The sequence below is a fragment of the Chlorocebus sabaeus genome, chromosome 8 (assembly GCF_047675955.1).
Source record: "Chlorocebus sabaeus isolate Y175 chromosome 8, mChlSab1.0.hap1, whole genome shotgun sequence".
NCBI classification, from domain to species: Eukaryota; Metazoa; Chordata; class Mammalia; order Primates; family Cercopithecidae; genus Chlorocebus; species Chlorocebus sabaeus.
This window is the reverse complement of record NC_132911.1, coordinates 142,228,197-142,249,359: the sequence shown is the minus strand read 5'-3', so window position 1 is coordinate 142,249,359 and position 21,163 is coordinate 142,228,197. Positions and strand designations below refer to the sequence as shown.

Sequence of the window (21,163 nt, the reverse complement as noted above, 5' to 3'; positions counted from 1 at the left end):
GGCTTAGCACTTCTGAGCCTCAGTTTCCCCATTTGTAAAAGGGTGATGATGTTTGGGTCTGATGTGAGCAGTGAGTGAGTTAATGCATGTGAAATGCAAAGCTCTTAGAAGAAGTCTGGTATGTAAGAAGTGCCCGGTCAGTATCAGCTACTTTATACTGGAACATACTTCCATGAATCCAACACATTTGTGAATACATGTTTGACAGATTATAGGGCATTAACACTTTTTGGTTAAAGGATCAATGGAGAGTGATTCTCTAGGATGTCCTTGGTTCATTATTTAGCAGCAAACCTCCTGTGTGTCTGGCACTGCATTGGAGACACACAAGGAGGCTCTCTCCTCCTAGGCTGGAAATATAAAGAATGACAAGGCATATACTCTGCCTTTGGGTTACTCATGGTGAGGAAGAGAGCCAGGTAAAGACACAGCAGCCAACGGGAATGTGCCCTGAGTGGGGGAGTGTGGTGGGCAGAGGAAGAGACCAACACAGCCTGGGGAATTGAAGCTGTGAATTTTTGGCTTAATAGAAATTTGTCTGATCCTGAAAGGGAGTAGCCAGGAACATTCTTGAGCTTTCTTGTTTTTACTCTACTGGGATCCTATTTGTTAAATGTATTCGCCAAAACTATGAATGTGCACAATATCTCTGTGAAGTTAGAGAGAATTAGACTTGGAAACCTCAGTCCTGGAATCTGGAGTGAATGGACCTTCCATTTTATAGCTGCATGACTCTGCACAGGCCGTTTTTCTTCTCTGTGCCTCAGTATCTACATATTTTAAATGAGAGTATAATGATCTTCTTAGTTGGGGAGTCCAAGGAGATAAGGGCATGGACATGCTCCCTAAGCTGAGACCAGCACTGTGGCAGTGTGAGCAATTGCGTGTAAGCTGGGTTGTGTTAGATGGTTTGCTTGTTCTTCAGCACAGCAACTGAATGGAAGGATGAATAGATGAATAAATGAATGTGGTCATAATTATTTACTGTGCCTCAGCTGTGGGCACCACTCACCAGGCTAGACTTTTTCATGCCCACGGACTCACTTAATTTCACAACAATATTATGAATTAAATATTACAATTCCTTTTAGAAGTTGAGAAACATCCTCTGAATAATGAAGTGGTTGACTGAGAGCCACACTGGCTAGAGTAACAGATTCTGTATAAAACCAAGTCCTGTGCATCAGTCTATCTCTTTGTTCCGCCGTCCTGCTCTTTGATGCCCTGGCAGGATGATTATCCCTGTTTCTTCCACCAGGGCAAGAATGGATCACCGGGATCTCCAGGAGAGCCTGGCCCTTCAGGAATCCCCGTGAGTTCTCTTTGGCTGCTATGTGATGGCATTGGGGTGAGCTTTGAAAGGGCTTGTGGCTCACATTACAGATTGTCCAGCCTCTGTACCTAGAAGCGTCGGTGGGGAAATACGGGTTTGAGTGGTAGAAATAAGTTGGAGGTAAGAAGCTCCATGGGGCCCTTTTTTAAGGTTTAAAGTACATATGATCATACTCTTGGCTCTTTGTTGACTATAACCTTAGGCATCTATGGTCTACATCCATAGGCACCCAAAACAAATATTTTTTAAAAAAATGTTTAACGAGGTTGTAGGGTAGAAGTTTGATGTTTCCAGAGGATGCGAGGACAAGGTCAGACCGAGCAACCCTTACCACCTCGAATGACAAAGTGTGCAGCATGGAAACGGAGGTAGGGACAGAGGTGGGAGACAAAAAGGATCAACAGGTAGGTAGCGGAGAGAGCTCAATGGGCAGGTAGTAGAGAGAGGGTGCGTACCAATTGGCAGAGTCCTGGTCAGCTAGATAGCAAATACAAGATTTGGGGTTCAGTCCTGGCAGGTGGGGAGACATGGTGGGGAAGATGGTTCCTTAATGGGTTCTAGGATTGGATGAGAAAAGCTCCGGCCACTAGTCGCCTTCCAATCTAGTCTTCTTGTATTTTTAGTTGCTAAAATTGGCCACCTGACTCAGGCCACCTGCAAGGTATGAGTCAAGTGTCAATTGTATTGGACAATGGGCTGACCAGGCCTTGGTACTTTGGATACTGCCGTGACCAGTGCATCTCAGTTTGTGAGGAACTTTCCCAGTTGGAAAATCCTGCATCCTGGGAAACCTACTGGTTCCAGGCAAATTGGGCATTTGATCACCCTAGCAGAGACCCTCTTCTTGTTGGACTAGGGACAGCTATGCAAAAGGAATCCAACTTCCTAGCAAACGTAGTGACCTCCCTCAGGGGCTATGGTGTGAGACCTGTTGCTGCTCGTGAAACAGAACAGAGGAGGTGGGGTTGGGTCATGAAACCGGACCCATCACCTCCCCTAGTGCAGAGTTGATCCTGGAAGTACTGACCCATGCATGATGGCTCCCCAGAAAAGTTGAAGTTGAAAGATTCCCGAAGTCCTTTCCCAAAATGTGATTCTACCAAGTGAGCTTTGGCCACCTCATGGGCAGTGGTATGCCATCTCACTAGAGCACTCCTTGGAGAGCTCTGCACATCTCAGGGTCTTTGTTAAATATCTGTCCCAGTTTGTTTTAGTTGCTTCGAACGGAAAGACCCTCGGCTGTCTACAGGGAGACTTCTCATCTTCTTCCCCTCCTATGACAGCACTACCAGGAGTCCCAAGACCCTGTGTCTTTTTCTAACCCATGCCCCTCCATCATGGGAGGATTTGTGTGTTGAGTGGATGTCTCAGGCCTTTTGATTTCAGAGTGGTCACAAGGTTTCCAAATGTGCTTGAGTTGGTACATGACCTTGAGGAATTAATTCTCAGTTTTCTCTTTGCAGGGCCAGAAAGGAAGCAAAGGGGAAAATGGCAGCCCAGGACTTCCTGGCTTCCTGGGTCCCCGTGGGCCTCCGGTAAGCAGAGAACCCCAATGGAACCCAAGATACCTGGCTCCAGGTTGTGACGTTCACATGCAGTACCTTCCCTGCCACCTCCTGTGTCTTCAGTTCTGTCTGCTCAGGCCATGGTGACCTGGTGTGGAGTCAAAGTTGCATCACAGTTTATGAGACAGTGGAGTGCCCCGAGGTCACACCTGCATGGGAATCTCAGTGCCATCACTCCTTAATCATGAGATCTTAGGAAAGTGTTGTAACCTCTTATGCTTTAGCTGTCTCATTATTCAAATGAGGATAATGACAGCATCTACTTCTGAGGATTAAATGAAATCATTCATATAAAGGGATCAGTAATGGTTCCTGACCATTGCAGGTGCTCAGTAAATACAAACCATTGTAATAATGCATGTGGTGGGACAATGGTGTTGATCATGATCCTAGAACTTGAAGGACGCTTGGAAATAATTGTAAAGGTGAGCAAGTTTGAGCCATTGGGTCAGAACACGTAGGTGATTTACTCAAAGCCACGTGGTAGGTTTGCGCTCCAGCTCATCCTTGAGTCAAGGTCTCTTGATGGCTTAAGTTAGGGGGAAGCTGTAAGGTAATCTTTGCCAAGTTTCTGGACAGAGAGATGCTAAGGGATTCAAACATTTCCAAGTGGAGCCCTCTGGCGTCATCTGCATATTGCAGTCCACTGCTTGGACTGCTGACCTGGTGAATGAGGCTTGCATGTAACATGCCAGAGTAGAGAGCTTGCCCATGTTCTTGTCCATCCTCTCCAATTGAATTCTGACCCCTCTGCATGCCCCACTGCCAGCCAAGCCCAGCCTGTTGGAGGTGGTAGCCCTTCTTACCCTTTTCTACCATGCTGCCCAGGCTTTGCATGGTCCCATCCACTGATTTTTACATGGGCCTATGCACTCCCTTGCAAAAGGCCAAGTCTCCTTCTCCATCCCCTTGTTAATAATGTGCTGCCACTGAGCAGCCAGGCACCCACTCCTATGGATGCCCTGCAGCAATTGCTCCTGAGTCATGATAAGAATGGGGTGCTTGTCCAGCCCTCACTACATGCCTGCTGCTGCCCAGTGTGCTTTAGGAGAACTAACACATTGATACCTCACAGTAATCCTTGAGGCAGGTGCAACCACTGTTCTCATTTTACAGATGAAGACACTGAGGCACAGAGAGCTTATGGAAGTTGTAGGAAGGTTGTTTTAGGTCACAGAGCCAAACAGTGGAGGAGCCAAGAATTGAACCTGGAGCCCAGTGTCTTATTGGCTTCTTGTTTCATACATTGTGAGCCTGCTTCTGAGAGAGGCCTCCTGACCACAACAGGACTATTTGTAAAACTGATATCCTGGAGGCCCTCCTGGTGGAGTCATGCCCATCCCATTGACAAGGAGCTCTTAACCTGTGGCTCTTCTTCCTAACCTGGGGCGATTTTTTGCTTTCCTCTGCACAGGCTGGCCAGAGAGCCTGTCTGGGATGTCCTTGGCCAGATAGACCATCGATTGTTGTCTTTGCTGGAACATGACTTGAGTGGAAATGTCAGTTTTAAAGACCATCTTAGTACTGACATTGGGCTGATGCTGCAGAGCCACTGATATTCTGTTCTATTTTCCAGGGAGAACCAGGAGAGAAAGGAGTCCCAGGCAAGGAGGCAAGTATCACATGCCCACTCACCCCTTGGCAACCCTTTCCCATGGATGGGCAGTCTATGCAGGCTCAGGCCCTCGGCTTAGAAGGGCCCACACTTGCCTTAACACTATCTACCTTCACTGTTTTGAAATCCTTAATGCCTTTTGAACAACTGGCTCATGTTTTAATTTTGCCAGGAGCCCCACAGATTATGTAGCCAGTGCAGGGGCACATCTCGATATGTCTGTTTCATTTGTTTATCCCTCAGCATCCAAGCTATTAACAAATCCTGTCAACTCTGACTTCAAAATATCTATTGGTTTTGTCCAGTTCTCTCTGTCTCTGCCCCTGGGACTCTAATCTAATCTGTCACCTGCTCTCACTTGAACACTGCAGTGATCCCCTTATGGATCTCCCTTTGTCCAGTCTTGCCCTTCCACAGTCTTTCACCCAGCAGGCAGAGGGTCTGCAGAGCATATGGAGACGCTGCAGTACAACCTGCAGCTCTGCCCTTCCCCTGCTCTCTCCGTGGAATCAGGCTGCCGCAGTCCCACCACTCCCCTCCTTCTCTAAGCTCTAGTCACTGGCCTCTTAGCTCCTGAGACACGCCAAGTTCTTTTCCAAGGGCCCACTTTTCCCATGCTTATTCCTACTCACCCAGAGGTCTCAGCTGAAATGTTCCTTTTGCCGACTTTCCTTGACACTGAAGCAAAGCAGACCCCCCACAATGCTTGGTTTTAGCACCCTGCTCTGTTCTGCTGTAGCCCAGGAGACCAGCACAGACTAGATACCAAAAATATTTGATGAGAGATGAACAGAAGAATGATTGAATGCAGAGAAAGTAGGTCTATGGAAATTAGCTTCTCCGTTTCAAAGCCTGCATCCTCCCACTTGAATGAGGAAGATGCATTTTTACTCTGTGCCTTTGGGTCACATTCTTAACTGCGAGGAGGTGGTCACTGGCTTGAAACTGAATCGGATAGCTTCATGCTTGGAAAGTGTTTGCTCCTCACCCCAGCCACAGGGTGCCACTCACTGGGTGTATCGTCCACTCATTGCCCAATCACTGTTTCCTCTGCTGTCTGGATTGAGGTAAAGAGGAAATACCTGTAACTCCCATTTCTGAGTGTGCATCGGCCCCATGTGCTTGTACTTGGGCTGCTGCTTGAATAAATTCTCTCTGCACTTCTCAAATAAATTCTAGGCTAAGCAGGCATCGTAGGTCTTCGAGATCTGATCTAGCTCTCCCCTTAGAATGGGAGCCTCCTGCTTCCCCATGCCCAATATGTCTCCATCTTCTCCCATCCAAGGCTTGGTCCTCACTCTTCCACCCATGTGGATTGCTTTTCCTGCCACTTTTTGTTGTTCAGTTTTATCCAACTTTCAAGGCTCCGTGCTTCCCAACTTACAGATTCACCCAGGAATACCGAGGCAGTTTTTGATAATTATGTTACAGAAATTAAATCAGTCTGCCTTGTGTTAGAATCAATTCCTGCCCACCTCCACCTCATGGACAGGCTGTGAACTCTGTGAGAATGAGGATCATGTCTTATCCCTGTCCTCTGCGTAGGTCTCAGAGCTGAACATGGCACCTGCATGAAAGCGATGTAGTGAATGTTTCTGGGGCTGAAATGGCCAGGCTCAGAGGAGGTCAAGAGTCCTCTCTTTGACTTTCTTCTCTTCAATCTATCAACCAAGTCTATCAACCAAGAGATGGGACAAGAGCCCCTGGGCTGAATTTCCTTTCCCAATATCAAGCTCTGCTTTCCAAATGTGTGCTGTCTAGGAGGCAGGCAGACAAGCATACCTTGGTCATCATATCTGGGGAGAAAGAAAGTTAGGTGTCAGCTGGCAGGAAAGTAACCCATGCCTGAGAATGGACACTGGCCAGAGGGATTAGCCAATGCTTTACAGAGGAGATGGCAGAGGAGCTGGGGGCAAAGGGGCACGAAAGAGACATTCCGGGTGGAGACCATGACAGAAGCAGTGGGCACTGTGGGCTGTGTCCCTTGTTCCCTGATGTGACTGCCCTCCAGGAGGGGGTGGGGACTGTGGGAACATAGAAGAGGGCCACTTCTCTAAGTGCTGGGTGGTCAGGGGGCTTCCTGAAGAGGAGACCTGCAGGCCAGGTGGGAAGTAGGTGTCTGGACAGAGAGGTGGGGAGCATGCTGCAGGCACAGGGAAGACAAGGAACAGAGGCCGTGAGACGGCAGAACTGTCTGTCCCTTGCACTAGAGCCATCCAGGGCAGTGACAGCCTGTTGAAGATAACAATTCGTGCAGGGTCTCCTGGGCATATTAAAGGGAGTGGGATTTATCCCACAAGAGGTAGGGGAGGAATCTGGAGGGGCCAACCAGGGGCTGGTGCCATCAGTCAAAAGTGGATAGTGCCAGGAGGAAAGGAAAGAAGACGCAGTGTGCCACCCCCACATAAATCAGAGGGCATAAATCAGAAAGGAGCCCTCGGGGGACCTTATCTCTTGAGGAGCCCTTGTCCTCAGCATGCAGGACTGTGAACAATATCCAGCGAGGCAAGGACATCAGTGCAGAGGGTCTGGGGCAATGACTGTCCTTGCTTTCTCCTTGCAGGGGGTCCCTGGGAAGCCTGGAGAGCCTGGATTCAAAGGAGAAAGGGTGAGTGGAAAGCACAGGCACCTTGAACACACTGAACATGACCTTTGCACAGTGGCCACGGGATGTTGAGCCTGGCCTTTGTCCAAAGCACTTAGTAAACACCCGCCTGGATCACGCCACCTGTCGTGATTTTGTTCACTTTTTCCTGGATGATCACCAGCCCCACAAAGGGACGTTCTTTCCCTCCCAGGATTGTTTGTACTTGATGTTATTATTATTTTATTCCTTTTTTCCTTTTTGGTTATTAGTTTAAGGACTAAAATCATCACACTTAGAGATTCAAAGGCAAGCCTTGGGAGACATTGACAGATTTCTTTCTCCCCATGTGCAAATGCCCGCCGAGATGGGCTCGGCTCCCGAAGTGCCAATTTGCCAGGAGCCAAATTTGTCGCTGGAGGTGACAAGGGAACAGATTTTCCCATAATGAATTGCCTTGGCGTTATACTCAGAAAGCCTTTCTTTACATTTCATTTCTCCAAAAAACAACAGGGGAAAAGACTTCTTTTTTCTTCTTTTTCTCTCTTTTTTTGCTGAAGAGCCTGTGGAAGGCGGACGCGTTCTCACACTCACGACTGCTGCTCCCTTTGGAGGCTTTCTGTGTCTCGTTTGCCCACAATCCTGCGTTTGGTCAGCCTCATGCTGTCACACTGTTGCACGACAGGGACACGGACGTCCCAGGCACCCCCAGCCCACCCCCGCTTGTTTTCCATGGTCCTGAAAGGAATTTATCTCGGCTTTCTTCGCAAGTGGGGTGGGTGGGGAGCCGGCTGGCTTCTCCCACAGCCAGAGGAGTGAGAAAAGTGGGGGCAGAGTCTCAGGGATTCTCCCCCTTGGATCTTCCTCCTGTCTCCTTCCCATGACTTTGATTCCTTTATCCCGTGGCTGTTGGTTCCTGAGCGACGGAGCCAGGGACATGAGGGACATGTGGCTGAGAAGGCGTTGACGTTACCCCCTGCCCCTCGGAGAATGCGACTCAGGCGCCTGTGGGAGGTATTGGCGCAGGATATAGGCTTGAATTTTGGTTGAGAGCCAAGGAACTCAGACCACCAATGGCATCTCTTCTTTAATACCTAATCAATACGCAGAGAGCTTGCCTTTTGCCTGTTAAGTGCTTTCATGGCACATTGCCAGGGAGCCATTAGACTACCCTTTTCTTTGTACTCTGGGAACATTTGAAATATGGGACAAGTGCTGTCACCACAAAGTGATTGTGAGACATTTAATGAATAGAAAATGCTGTACCACACATGAGATAGGGCCTTGGCATCCAGGTGTACAAATACCAGGACTTTACTAGACCCCTGAATTCAAGATCACTGACAGAGATTGCAACGTCCTGTGAAATGCATCACACCTGGAAAATTGAAGTGACTTCTTTGGATCTGCTCAATTATTATTTTTGAATTCATTGATTTTGGGTTATTGTTGAAATATTGAAAGCAATACAGGCACATTGTTCAACAGTGAAAATTGCAGGACAATTGAATGCAACGAAAATTATGTGCCCCTTCCATCTCACCCCTTAGCTCCACCCGTCTCCAGGGTCTATCATGTGCTTTTCCTTTTTATCTTTTCGAGGGAGTCTGTGCATACAGAATTGTGTGCGGTGTGTGTTATAAATGTGCATTTACCTTGTATTTAACCCCCTCCCCACTCTGAGCATATCATACGTTACCTATTGTCTCACTCCTTGCATTTTTCATTTAAGTGCCTATGTTAGAGATGGTGTGGTGACTGCACTGTTTTCCTTTTCTGTGGCTCTGGGTCATGTTGTCGGCCATGCCACACATTCACAGTTACCATCTGGTGTCTCTTCTTTTTCTCCCTGAGCCTCCCTTTCTCTGCTACATCCCAGCAATGGAGTTCCATTATCTCCGAGGCCATTAATGTGGGTGTCATATTTTCAGACCAACCAACCATTTGAACTTGCTGGTCAAACACACAGTAGCACATAAAGGCAGAGGACTGGACTGCCCTGGGCTTGCCATAGTTACCAAGTCATTGGTCCAGCACTTCCAGCTCTGGGTCAGCTGTGGGGAGAGATGAGCCCTGGGCAGTGCTGGAGGCCCTTGGATAATCCTCTGTGAACTCCCTAGAGCTGAGAGAAAGGAGAAGGAGATGACCTGGGAGGGAGTCACCTCTGTTGAGAGAGGACCACTGTCTCTAGAGAGCAAAACCAGGCCAGAAAGGGGTCAGCAGCTCCACCATCAGTCTCAGTTGCCAGGGCCAGCCTTCTCCAGGCAGCCCGAGGAGCTGCACTCTTGGGATTAAGAATAGGACTGGAATTCCACAATCAACATTCTTATCCTGTTCTCTATAGACTAGCTGTGTGACCATGGGCTGGTGGCTTTCTGTCTCTGGGCCCTGCATGTTTTCTTTTTCTTTTTCCTTTCTTTTTTAAAAAACAGAGTCTCACTCTGTCACGCAGGCTAGAGTGCAATGGCATGATCATAGCTCACTGTCGTCTCAAACTCCTGGCCTCAAGCGATCTTCCCACCTTGGCCTTCCAAGTAGCTGGGACTATAGGCAATTGCCACTGTGCCTGGCTAGTTTTTTAAAAAATTATTTTTGCTAATGATGGGGTCACAACATCTTGTCCAGGCTGCCCATGTTTTCATTTGTATAATCAGGATGGTGCATGTGATGGATTCTGGGGCTCTTGTTACCCCAAGCCACACATGGGCCACCCAGGGCCAAGGTCTCCCTTTCAGTGATCTAAGAGGCAGACTGGGGGAACCCCTTTTGCAGTCGCGTAGGGTACGGTTTCCAGCCCTGAGACACACGATAATATGCTTCTCGCCTCCTTAGGGAGATCCTGGGATCAAAGGTGACAAAGGACCTCCTGGTGGAAAGGGCCAGCCTGGGGACCCTGGAATCCCAGGCCACAAAGGCCACACAGGCTTGATGGGTCCCCAAGGACCACCTGGGGAGAACGGACCAGCTGGACCCCCAGGGCCTCCAGGTCAGCCGGGATTTCCAGGACTGAGGGTAAGGATGCTGGTACGGCTTTGGACTCAGGGCTCCTCAGAGCCTTAGAGGGAGCCAGGGAAGTGTGTGGACTTCAGAGGCACTAGGCTACAGATCCCAGTCTTCCAGTGACTGAAGGTGTGACCTGGAGCAGGCTACTTTTCCTCTCTGAATCTGCCGTTCCTTGTCTGCAAAAAGGAAAAACAAAATCCCCCTCTGATTAGTGATGATCAAGTTAAATAACGTGCCTAGCTTAAGAAATGCTCAAAAATAGTCCCTCTTCTGTTCAACCCTCTTCCTCAGTGGTAATGAATCCTTAAGACTTCATTTCTTGGGCTGTAGAACTCTTCTGCCCAGGACCTTGTGCAAAAGGCAGTTGAGAAGACACCCAGTTCCCAGGGGTCTGAACTTCACTGTGGGATGGTTCACCATCCATTTTGATGCCTGGCTTTGCCACTCTTGTATCTGCCAACCTAGAGTACTCCTTCTTCCTCCTGCATCTCTCTTTTTCCAAAGCTGGGAACAAGGGCTTATTTAGAGTGATGTTTTTTTCTTTCTTTAAACATCCTTTATCCTAGTGGCAGAACTTTCATTTTACACCATCTCGTGACACAGGCATACATGGGCTATAAAAAGATAGACGCAGAGCTCCCCTGGTGGAAGTCCATGTGACCGCCCCCTCCTGCTCAGCAGCCCATATGGTCTTCTGGAGACCCTTGTATTTCTCAGAGCCCAGGTCTGGATGACCTCCATGTCCCTGCCACTTCTGATGCTCTGCAGTTGCGTCAGTTCCTGGTGGCTGTGGTCAGCCTGGGTTTCAGCTGCCCTGAAAGATGCCAGGCAGCCAGAGTCTGTCTCTTGGCCAAGTCATTGGAGAGGCTGGAGCACTCAGCTGGCTTCCAAAGCCCTCTTGGAGCTTTGCCAAGTTCTGCCAGTCCTGCTGCTATGGGCAGTGATGAGAGTTCTGGGACTAATATAAAAGATTCTTGGTCAGAATAAAAGAATAAGGAAATGGAGTCTATCTCATGCCAGGTATGGGGCTACAGAGATGAGCACAGTAAGACCCCTGCCCTTGAGGGATAGACACTGCCCTTGAGCAGTCAGACAGGAAGGGACCAGCTCTGTACAGCTTGAGGACAGCTCCTCTAGGTTCTTCTAAGAATCACATGCCACTGTGTGAGCTTGGAGACAACACTTGCTCCTCTGGTTGGCAAACTCATCAGCTTCTGTGGACCAAGCACCAGAACTTGGTGAGAAAGTTGTTTAGAGCCACAGTGGACCTAAGCAGGGAAAACCAGACCACAGGAACCAGAGTGGCCAAGTAGCCAGGCAGAGGAAATCCACACGAGTTCACATAGAAGGCAGCCTGTGGGCTATGTCCGAAAAGTGGACACAACTTTGGCAGGGAGAGATTAGGGGCCAGATCTCCCAGGTCCAGTGCTAAGAAGGGAGTATGAGTGGAATTAATGGGCACGGTGGCTTGATCAGGAAGGAAATCCAGTGAATAAGCTGGAAGGGTATGGAAGGAAGGACAGCAGTGGCTCGGAGAGCCCAGAGTCCGGGTTGCTGTGTAAAATGGGATGATGCTGCCTGCATAACAGAAGGGAGGAAGGGATTTGAGACATGGAAAAGATTGGGTTAGGAACATGTGCTTCCCTGTGTGGGTATATACCACCTACGAACTTCCTGGCTTCCTAAGTCCCTGGGTTCTTAGGTGGCAGAAGTTACTGGGAAGATGAATGACTCCACCTTCCCTCCCTCTTAGGGGGAGTCTCCATCCATGGAAACCCTGCGTCGGCTTATTCAAGAAGAGCTGGGGAAGCAGCTCGAAAGTGAGTATCTGGACTGTGTTACGGTCTTGCAGAGAAGAGCACAGGAAGCAGTCCTTTCATTCAGACTTGAATGCTTTTGCATCCTGGAGTAAGAAAAGCACTTGACTGGCAGCTCAAGTGTAGACTATCAGGGTTGAGGAATGCCCTGAAGACTGTCTGTCCTTTATCTGACACATACTTTCTCTAGGACTAGTCCTTCAGCTTTCACTTGATTACCTCTAGTGAAGGAGAGCTCACTATCTATAAAAACAGCTCTACTATGATCAATCATTTATTCTGTGCATTGAGCCACTTATCTAGTCTGTAAAGAATTTTGGTTATTTACTGCTATGAACCTCATGAAACTCACAGTCCAGAGGAGGAAGTAGATAAACAAATAGACAAGATGATTTTAGTAAAGTCAATAAAAGTTCTTAAATTTTATTTTTCACAGCAGGCATTAAAAGAGGACAGATGAACATACCTAAGATAGTTCAGAGGCCAGGGAGTGGATTAATGAAGGCGTCCTGGAGGAGGGGCCATGTGAGCTGCAAGTTGAAAGATGAAATGTAACCCCAGGTCTATGGAACAACATGTGTGAAGGCCCTGAGTGGGGCAGGCAGGCCTAGTGCTTTCAAGGAACTAAAATCCTTTCAGTCCTGTTGCATTGACTCATGGTTACGTCCCCAGGTCTAGCATGTGCCTGTGCGTAGCAGATGCTTAGGGAGGGGAAAGTAGGAGGATGGTAGTAATCATGCCAGCATGTTGGCATTTGCCAAGATCAGGTGAAGTTCTCAGCTCTTGCAAGTGTTAACCCAAAGAAGCCTCCAAACAATCTCATGAGGCTCATGTAATTATTGTAAGAATTGTTAGAAGCAGAATTATTAGGGGCTAAGTAACTTAAGGTTGATGAGCTGGGAAGATCTGGCCAGGATTTCTACCCGGGCAGCCTCACTGAAGGTTCTGTGCTCTTCATCATCAAACTGTCTTGAACAACAGCCATTCCCATTCCCTCTGCAATGGGAAGTTAGAGGAGAAGAAAGTCACACAAGATTTTGTTGCAGCGAAGAAGAGAAATCCATAACTACTTTCCAGGCGCACAAGGACAAAAGGGGAGGGCACGTTTATTTACATGATCATGTCTCAGTTATTTTGCACCTCCCATTGCGAGATTCTGTGCTGGGAGCAAGGACACAGCTGTAAACAAGACGGCCCTCCTTCCTGTCCTCTTGGAGTGTCCAGGGGAACATGGTCCATTTCCATACAGGAAAAAAAACATGGTCTTTTTCCTGCATGGAAATGAGGGCAAAGGACTGTTTTCTGGAGCACACATCAACGAGTGGGTGTTGGGTGGGAGAAGGAGGCAATGAGAGGAGGGAAATAAGGACCAGATTGGTGGGTACCATGGGTAGGTGGTGTTCTGAGGTCTCATGTGTGTAGATCTCTGAGTTCTGCCTTCTGAATGTTGGATTCATCAGTGACAGAAATGGCCTTTGCTTTTGGGGGATCTCTAGCCCAAGAGCAGGGACAAGACCCCTTTCAAATTGGTTTGGATAGATAATCTGCTGGGCTAAGTCATTTCTTCCAAACAGGCCTTTGAGGAAGGAGCATCCACTCCACTTTAAAGATGACAAAATCAAGGCTCAGAAAAGTTGAGCAGTTTGTCAGGTTGCAGAAGTGGACCACCTGTCCTCCTGCTGCCTTGTGAGAGGAGTAGTAGAAGGGGGGTACTCTGGGAAGTGATCAATCAGGCAGTCAGAAGAGCCTGACTCTGCCTTGGTTTCCCTGTCAAACGCCGGGGGCCTTGGGTAGCCTCCCAGCCTCTGGTCTTGGTCACAGTGTCTGCAAAATAGCAGTTTGGGCCTGATTACCTGTGACTGCATGGCAAACAAAGACTGCCCTTGGTGGCCACCAGATGGGCATATATCCCTGTCCCATTGAAAGGCTGCCAAACCAGCACTGGACCTCTGGGTCTTTAAATCAGCTCTGTCATATTAACATTTTAGATGTATAGGATCTCCAGTGACCATTGTGTCCCGCCCTTTAGCTTATAGATGAGGAATTTGACATTGGAGAGGAAAAGTGACCAACATAGCTTTGCGTAAACCACTTATCTCCTCCATCCCAGCGTCAGTTTCCCCAACTGACCACTGCAATTGCTACTACTGCTACTGCTGTCCATGCTACTATGGCTTCCATCGTTCTGCCCCTGGGGTAGCAGCCAGCATCTCCTGAGCACTTAGCAAGTGCCAGGCACTATTTCACGTATATCATCTCACGTACTCCATCCTCATTCCAGCCCAGTGGGGTAGGTGCTAGTTCATTGTCTCCATTGCATAGAAAGGGACACCAAGGCTGAGAATGGTCAAGTAGCTTGCTCGAGGCCACCTGGCTGGCTGTGGCTGTCCTGGGATCCCAGCCTAGGCAGACCTGCTCCAGGGTCAGTGATGGTCACTACTGATTAAGTCACCCCATGACCAGCCACAATCAGAAGGTGCCCATACAAATGCTGCACATATGCCAAGTGACGTGTCATCGATATTGTTTCCGCAGCTATTATTGGCCCCTTGGTTCTGAGTTGGCAGTGAGTAGCCATCCTGTCCTATGTCCACTATCCATTCTTCATGAAATGCCTCTCTTTTTCCTACTCCACAGCCAAACTCGCCTACCTCCTGGCCCAGATGCCCCCAGCGCACATGAAGGCATCTCAAGGCAGACCCGGGCCCCCAGGACCCCCTGGAAAAGATGGGCTTCCAGGTCGGGCCGGCCCCATGGGGGAGCCAGGTCGTCCTGGGCAGGGGGGTCTGGAAGGACCCTCTGGACCCATAGGTCCAAAAGGTGAGTGAAGACCTGGAGGAGATGTGCTCCATGTACTCCTGGAAGGTGGAGAAGGAACACGGCTGGGAGGTGGCACTGCATGCATTATTCATGCCACTCTCATTGCCTGTAGCTTGGTAACACCCAGAGTTTTGGCATCATATAATTTTATCATATGCATAAGAGGCTTTCATACTTGACATTTCTACAAAATTATGCTTCTGCTAGGAAGATTGAATCAGTTCCCTCCTACTTTCTTGTTCTCTCTCCATCTCCGCTGCTCAAGTTTCAGGGAGGTAAACAACGTGCCTGCTTCCTCCCCTACTGAGTTTAGCACTGAGGAATAAGACATTTAATATCAATGGAGATTAAATGCCAGCCTTAACATTGGAACAGAACAGCTGTTAACTGCCCAGGTCTCAAGGCAGTGACTTATCAGGACATCAGAGCTCCAGCCAACAGAAGGTCTCTCTTTCAGAGGGTGGAGTCTGTACCATTTAACTCATCACACAGTGGTAAACAGGTCAGAACACTTACTCTCTCTGCGGGAAGACAGATGTGAGAGAGAGAGGGGAAGGGTTAAAAATAAATTCAAAAAATTATTTTTTAACAAATAAAAGTTTTGTTTTTTTTTTTTAAATTTACTTCAAGTTCTGGGATACAAGTGCTGAATGTGAAGGTTTGATACATTAGGTATATATGTGCCATGGTGGTTTGCTTCACCTATCAAACCGTCACCTAGGTTTAAAGCCCCGCATGCATTAGGTATTTGTCCTAATACTCTCCCTCCCCTTGACCCCCACCACCCAACAGGCCCCGGGGTGTGATGTTCCCCTCCCTGTGTCCAAGTGTTCTCATTGTTCGACTCCCACTTATGAGTGAGAACATGTGGTGTTTGGTTTTCTGTTCCTGTGTTAGTTTGCTGAGCATGATGGTTTCCAGCTTCATCCATGTTCCTGCAACAGATCTGAACTCAATTCTTTTTAATGGCTTCATAGTATTCCTTGGTGTCTATGTGCCACATTTTCTTAATCCAGTCTATCATTGATGGGCATTTGGGTTGGTTCCAAGTCTTTGCTATGGTAAATAGTGCTGCAATAAACATATGTGTGCATGTGTCTTTATAGTAGAATGATTTATAAAAGGTTGTTTAAAAAATATTTGATCTACTTTTTAAAGCTTGCCTGCTTTCAAATAGCTTATACAATTAATAATTTTTGAATAAGGCAATTTCAAATAAAGATAAAAGACAGGATAATTCATAATTCACTCCTGTCCGATTAGGAGTAAGCATGGGGCAGGGAAAAGAGCATGTGGTGTCATTTTAGCTGCTCTGGAGTGACTTGTTGGAGTTAGGGAGACGGATGCCTCTAACATTGTCCTCTTTTGATCTCCCATTTTCTTACTAATTCTTAATTTGTGTATCCATTTCCTATAATGTTTCTCCTACTTGAAAGGCTTTTTGTTAAATTTGTATATTCTAGTCCTACTCATATGATTTCATAAAACAAAATATATAAAATAAATGTCAACAAGAAAGCATAAAGCATAGAGAACATCAGATTGTGGCAGAATACTGACCAAACATAATTATTATAACAATAAAAGTGAATGGTCTGAAGTCCCTGTGAACCAGCAGAATTTCAATTGGGGTTACAAGAGAAAATATATTGCATGCTGCAGATATTCTGGAAACAATATGGCAAAACAAGTGATTGATTTAAAAAACAAGGGTGAGAGACGGTTTACTCCCATCTCCACCATCTTCATTCAAATATGATCTCAAGTGTCCTCCCAGGGGAAATGGATCACTCTGTCTCCTCGGCATGCGTGGAGTGGTTTTTAAAATTCCTATGATGGTACTTATCGCACATTCTGTTTCATACTAGAATGTTCTTCGTGCCCTATTTTATTTATCTTATTAAATTTCAAGCTTCTTGAGAGTAGAGCTGTGTCTTACTTATCACTGCACATGCCCATGTGAATGTTGAATTTGTTTAGATATCATCCCGTTTCTTCCTGATAAAGGTTCAGGTACAATGCTTGGAAATGCAGGAAGCATGGACATACAAGAGGGGATGCATGCAGGCTTCTGTGTGTATGGCATATGAGAGAGAGTGTGTAGGTGTGTACATTTGTCTGAACGAGTCAGTATGTGTATATGAGTGTATGTATACAGTTGTCAATATGGTTTGAATATATATATGTGTCTGTATGGAATTGGGTAGATGTGTGCTTGAGCAAATGTTCATATGTAAATATGCATTTAGGAGGGAGTGTTTGTTTTGGTGATTCCATGTGCATATTTCTGAATGTGAGTGTGTGCTGGAGTGTGTGTGTGTGAATGAGTATGTGAATGGGAATTGGGAGTACTGTGCGGCATGAGGGTATGTACACAGGGTGGTTTAGACTGGAACACGGCAGCAGCCCAGTGTTGTACCTGGACTTCTCACAACACGGGATGCCCAGTTTCTGTTGTCCCCGGGGGTCTCCGCCATCAAAAGTGCATGTTTTTCTTCCCAGGTGAGCGAGGAGCCAAAGGTGACCCAGGTGCACCTGGAGTTGGCCTCCGAGGCGAGATGGGACCCCCTGGCATCCCAGGTATGACTCATTCTGGAGGCTCAGGGGTAGGGTGTGAGCCACCTGGGGACCCAGCACTCCTACCCGTGGCCCCCCAGCCGTCAGTGGAGAGGAGGGCTCTACAGATAAGGAGGAGACAGAGATCATTTACTTAGTTTCATTAAATATTTCTAAACTACGACCTTCTTGACTTACTAAGAAAACTATAGTGTATTCTATGAATTGTTGAAGTGTGTCCCATGAATTTAAAATTTCATGAAATGGTCCTGGAGAAAGCAAAACAAAACAAACAAAACAAAACAAAAACTGACTTGGGCTAAATCAGGAACTGCTGGGGACTATGTTTCTCTTTCAGACATTTCTGGTGCACATTCACTATCGTAAGTGCTGAGGACTCACATTTTAAAATGTGTCTGTTTTGTTTAACCTAGCACTTTCGAAATTCACTTGAAAGAGGAGTCCTTTTTCTTTCACTGTGCAGTTGTTAATATCCTTTTAGCACTTCTCAGAATATGTTTTGGGAAATGCTCAGCCAGTGGTAGGGCGGTTAGCTGTCCCAGGGCTGAGGACATTTCTGGGACCTGGGAATTTCAGCTTTGAAACGAAGACATGACTTGAGAAAACTGGGACAAGTTGGTCATGCTACCCAGTGGCCATGTTGGAAGATCTCTACAATGCAACAATAATCACGTTCCAAAATGAGGTGTATAGGTAGAAGGTAGAAGAAATTTGACTGTTGAGGCTTCTATTTTTTATTTAACTTTAATTTACATGTTTGCCTGAGGTCATATCTGAATATTGATCTTATAGAGAATTTCAATTTTAGTATTTATACCTTCATGATTTTCCAAATTTTCTAAAGTGGATATTTATTATTATTTTCCCTAGAGAAGATAATTAGAAATACATTATAAATATTTATTTTTATGGCTTACCTATTTTCAAATAGCTTATAATATTAAGAGTAACATTTAAACCCAGGCAATTCCAAATCAAGAGTAAATGGCCGAACAGAAACCATTGAAAAGGAGGAAGTAACTGTACCAATGTGGAAGTGAGATAATTATCACATTTCAGTGGCTCTTAGCCCAAGGAATGAATAACACTGAGGTCTCCAAACTTGATCTAGGCAAGATTATAGATTAAATAGCTATTACCAAAGCATTAATAGAATTAATGAAATGTCTACCGATCTTTTTAAGTGAAAAGTTTACTTTGTATTTATTTTATATGAGATTTTCTGATAAGATGATTACTAAGACTTAAGAAGGGATGTCACTACTAGGGTTAAACGCAAGACTTAGCACTGACCTTCCAAGTTCCCAAAGCTAAGAAGAAAGATAGGTTGATTATATATGATGTTATGATGTTACTAAGTGAAGGGATAGAAGTTTGTCTATAGGCAGTATTTTCTGGGTCTCAATTTTGGACTATTTTAAGTGTCACTTACTTGCATCCTAGATGTTGTCTTTGGCCATGATTTTGCAGAATAGCTTAATGTAATCCAAATATGTAGTTCAAATTTAATGTGTAGATAAAGCTGAGAAAATAGAGATTTGGGACAAGTTGGATGTTGAGTAATGGAATGTCACCAGGTGTCTCTAAGGTCATGTGAATTGGGGCAAAGGGTTAATGATTAGGACTTGGTGTCTACTCTCCATTCAGACACGTTCCCTAGACCCATGTAAGAACCCAGAAGGCCAGGTCTCTCATCTGACTCTTCAGTGGAAAACGTATACCCTACCTGGTCTCAATCTACCCTTGTTTCTTTCTCTCCAGTGGTACCTGGATTACTATTCCAGGTCCAATAGTTAAAGCAACCCCTTCTTCTGCATATTGAGGTGCTCCTGCCACCTTGTGTTTATGTGTACCACTCTAGTTGCTCAGAGCTCCCAGACCTTGGGGATGTTCCATCTGAGGATGTTTCAGGTCCTGAGTTCGTAGTGAATGGAAGCTGTGAGGTCAGGGCCCATCCCCTCCCAGAAGGATCTTGAACCACCTTCTGTTTCTTTTGCTCCTTGGGCCAGGTCAACCAGGGGAACCTGGCTATGCTAAAGATGGACTTCCTGGGATCCCTGGCCCTCAAGGGGAGACAGGACCAGCTGGACATCCTGGCCCCCCAGGACCCCCTGGTCCCCCAGGCCAGTGTGACCCTTCCCAGTGTGCCTACTTCGCCAGCCTTGCTGCCCGGCCAGGTAATGTGAAGGGCCCCTAGAGGACTCTGGAAAGCCAGAAGACTGCAGTGGATTTCTGAAACTTGAACTCGGAGCCCAGTGGGAAGCCAGAGGTCTTGAAAGACTTCAGCCATGTGTTCCTTTTTTTTCTTTCTTTTATTGTTTGCTTTTTGTTTTATTTTCTTGAGAGACCTCAAAATTATTAAATCCAACAGATGCTGCCGGTCGGTCAGATGATTATTAATATTATTCTTGTTGCTAATTATTATTATTATTTCATATGCTGATGCTTTGTGAGTTCTTTCCCACTCCTTTGAAGTTGGGAAAACTTGATTTATGGGGCAGGAGATCGTTTCTTCATTCTTCTGACAGCCCCCGTCTGATGTGTAACTGCCCATTTTAAGGAAACTCTTGGTGCTACAAAACCCTGACCAGACACTTGACAAATTTACCTCTTTCTTCAAAAGAAAAACTTTAAGAAAATGAGTCAATGGGCTTCATTCTCAGTCGTGTCCAGAGATCACCCAGGGAGAAATAATACAAACACTACCACTGTCCAGAGAGGGAAAAGAAGCAGGAAGAGAAAGAATTTACAACCATGAGGAATGTTCCCACCTCCTGATGGGACGTGCATTTGGAGAACACAGAATCAGCCCTCAGGGTGCACTCCAGCCACCTCAGTGCTCTGAGCTCACAGAAATGAAATAATGTCTGTGGTTGGCAATGGCTTTGTGGGATCATATGTCTTGGCCAAAGATGGGAAAACCCATGTTGAAGAGGCAGCCCTTGAGAGTTGATTTGTCTTCTAAACTGTGGGTAAGGCCCCTTCAAGTTCCTCTTGTTGGTTTCAGTTATATTAATTATAAAACAAGTGGATGTGGTGACCATCCACTTGTGTTCCCTAATGGTGGGCAGTTGGCCAGAGCACTGAGCAGAGCTGGGAAATTTGTATCTCCAGGGCTCTGTCTCTGAAATAAATGGCATCAAGTGCATGTGTGTATGTGACATGACCTGCGCGAACAGGTGCTCAATAAATCCAAGTTTCCTTCTCCTGAGTTCTTCTTGATGATTGATTTCTTATATTCAGCGTCCACCTGAATGTGAACTCTTCAAGCACTGGGATGTATCTTTTCCTTCCGAGAACCGTAGCACAGAGTCCACATGTTCAGCCCACCTGGTGAATGAATGAGGGAGTGAATGTGTGTGCCTGACTGAGCTAGTCCAGGGCCATTCATTAGCCTGCCCTTCATATGGAAGCAGACATTTAGATGTGCACATTTCTGCAGGATCACAGTGAGGAGGGAGTGAAGCAAGTCAGAAAGTTTTAGCAGAACCTGTCCTGTTAGACTGCATCTAGAGGCCAAGTGATTCACCAGTGGTCAAAGAGATGTACTCTTCCTGCATTTGTTCTTGACTGACAGATTGACTGACTGACCGATTGATCGATCCATTGATCAATTCATCCATCCATTCATTTGTCCATCCACCCAAGCTGTTAGCCACTTACAGACTAATGCAGCAGATGTTTATCAAGAACTTCCTTTTTGTGTTTCCCTGTTCTGGATGCCTCTAATTGATTTAGAAACCAGGAACATAAACATTTCAAGAAGTTTGATGTTTCCATGGGTAGAGAAGTATTATTGCAGTGATTTAAAAGTGAAATCTGATACCTGTTCCTTGTGTTCAGTCAGCT

General features: G+C 46.5%; 1 protein-coding gene across 2 annotated transcripts in view; it reads left to right on the top strand.

The window, feature by feature from the left end:
* Positions 1–20,523, top strand: part of COL22A1 (collagen type XXII alpha 1 chain) — a 327,564-nt gene extending 307,041 nt beyond the window's left edge. The window contains exons 56-64 of one of the 2 annotated variants that reach the window (XM_008001616.3): positions 1,259–1,312; positions 2,797–2,868; positions 4,475–4,510; positions 7,077–7,121; positions 9,930–10,109; positions 11,854–11,920; positions 14,555–14,737; positions 17,240–17,317; positions 19,324–20,523. In XM_008001616.3, coding sequence (XP_007999807.3) covers positions 1,259–1,312; positions 2,797–2,868; positions 4,475–4,510; positions 7,077–7,121; positions 9,930–10,109; positions 11,854–11,920; positions 14,555–14,737; positions 17,240–17,317; positions 19,324–19,511 — 903 coding nt within the window. In that variant the 3' untranslated portion in view covers positions 19,512–20,523. Of the gene's footprint in view, positions 1–1,258; positions 1,313–2,796; positions 2,869–4,474; positions 4,511–7,076; positions 7,122–9,929; positions 10,110–11,853; positions 11,921–14,554; positions 14,738–17,239; positions 17,318–19,323 lie in introns of those variants that run through there. The other variant, XM_073018373.1, reaches the window with a different exon arrangement.
* The last annotated feature ends 640 nt before the right edge of the window (positions 20,524–21,163 follow it).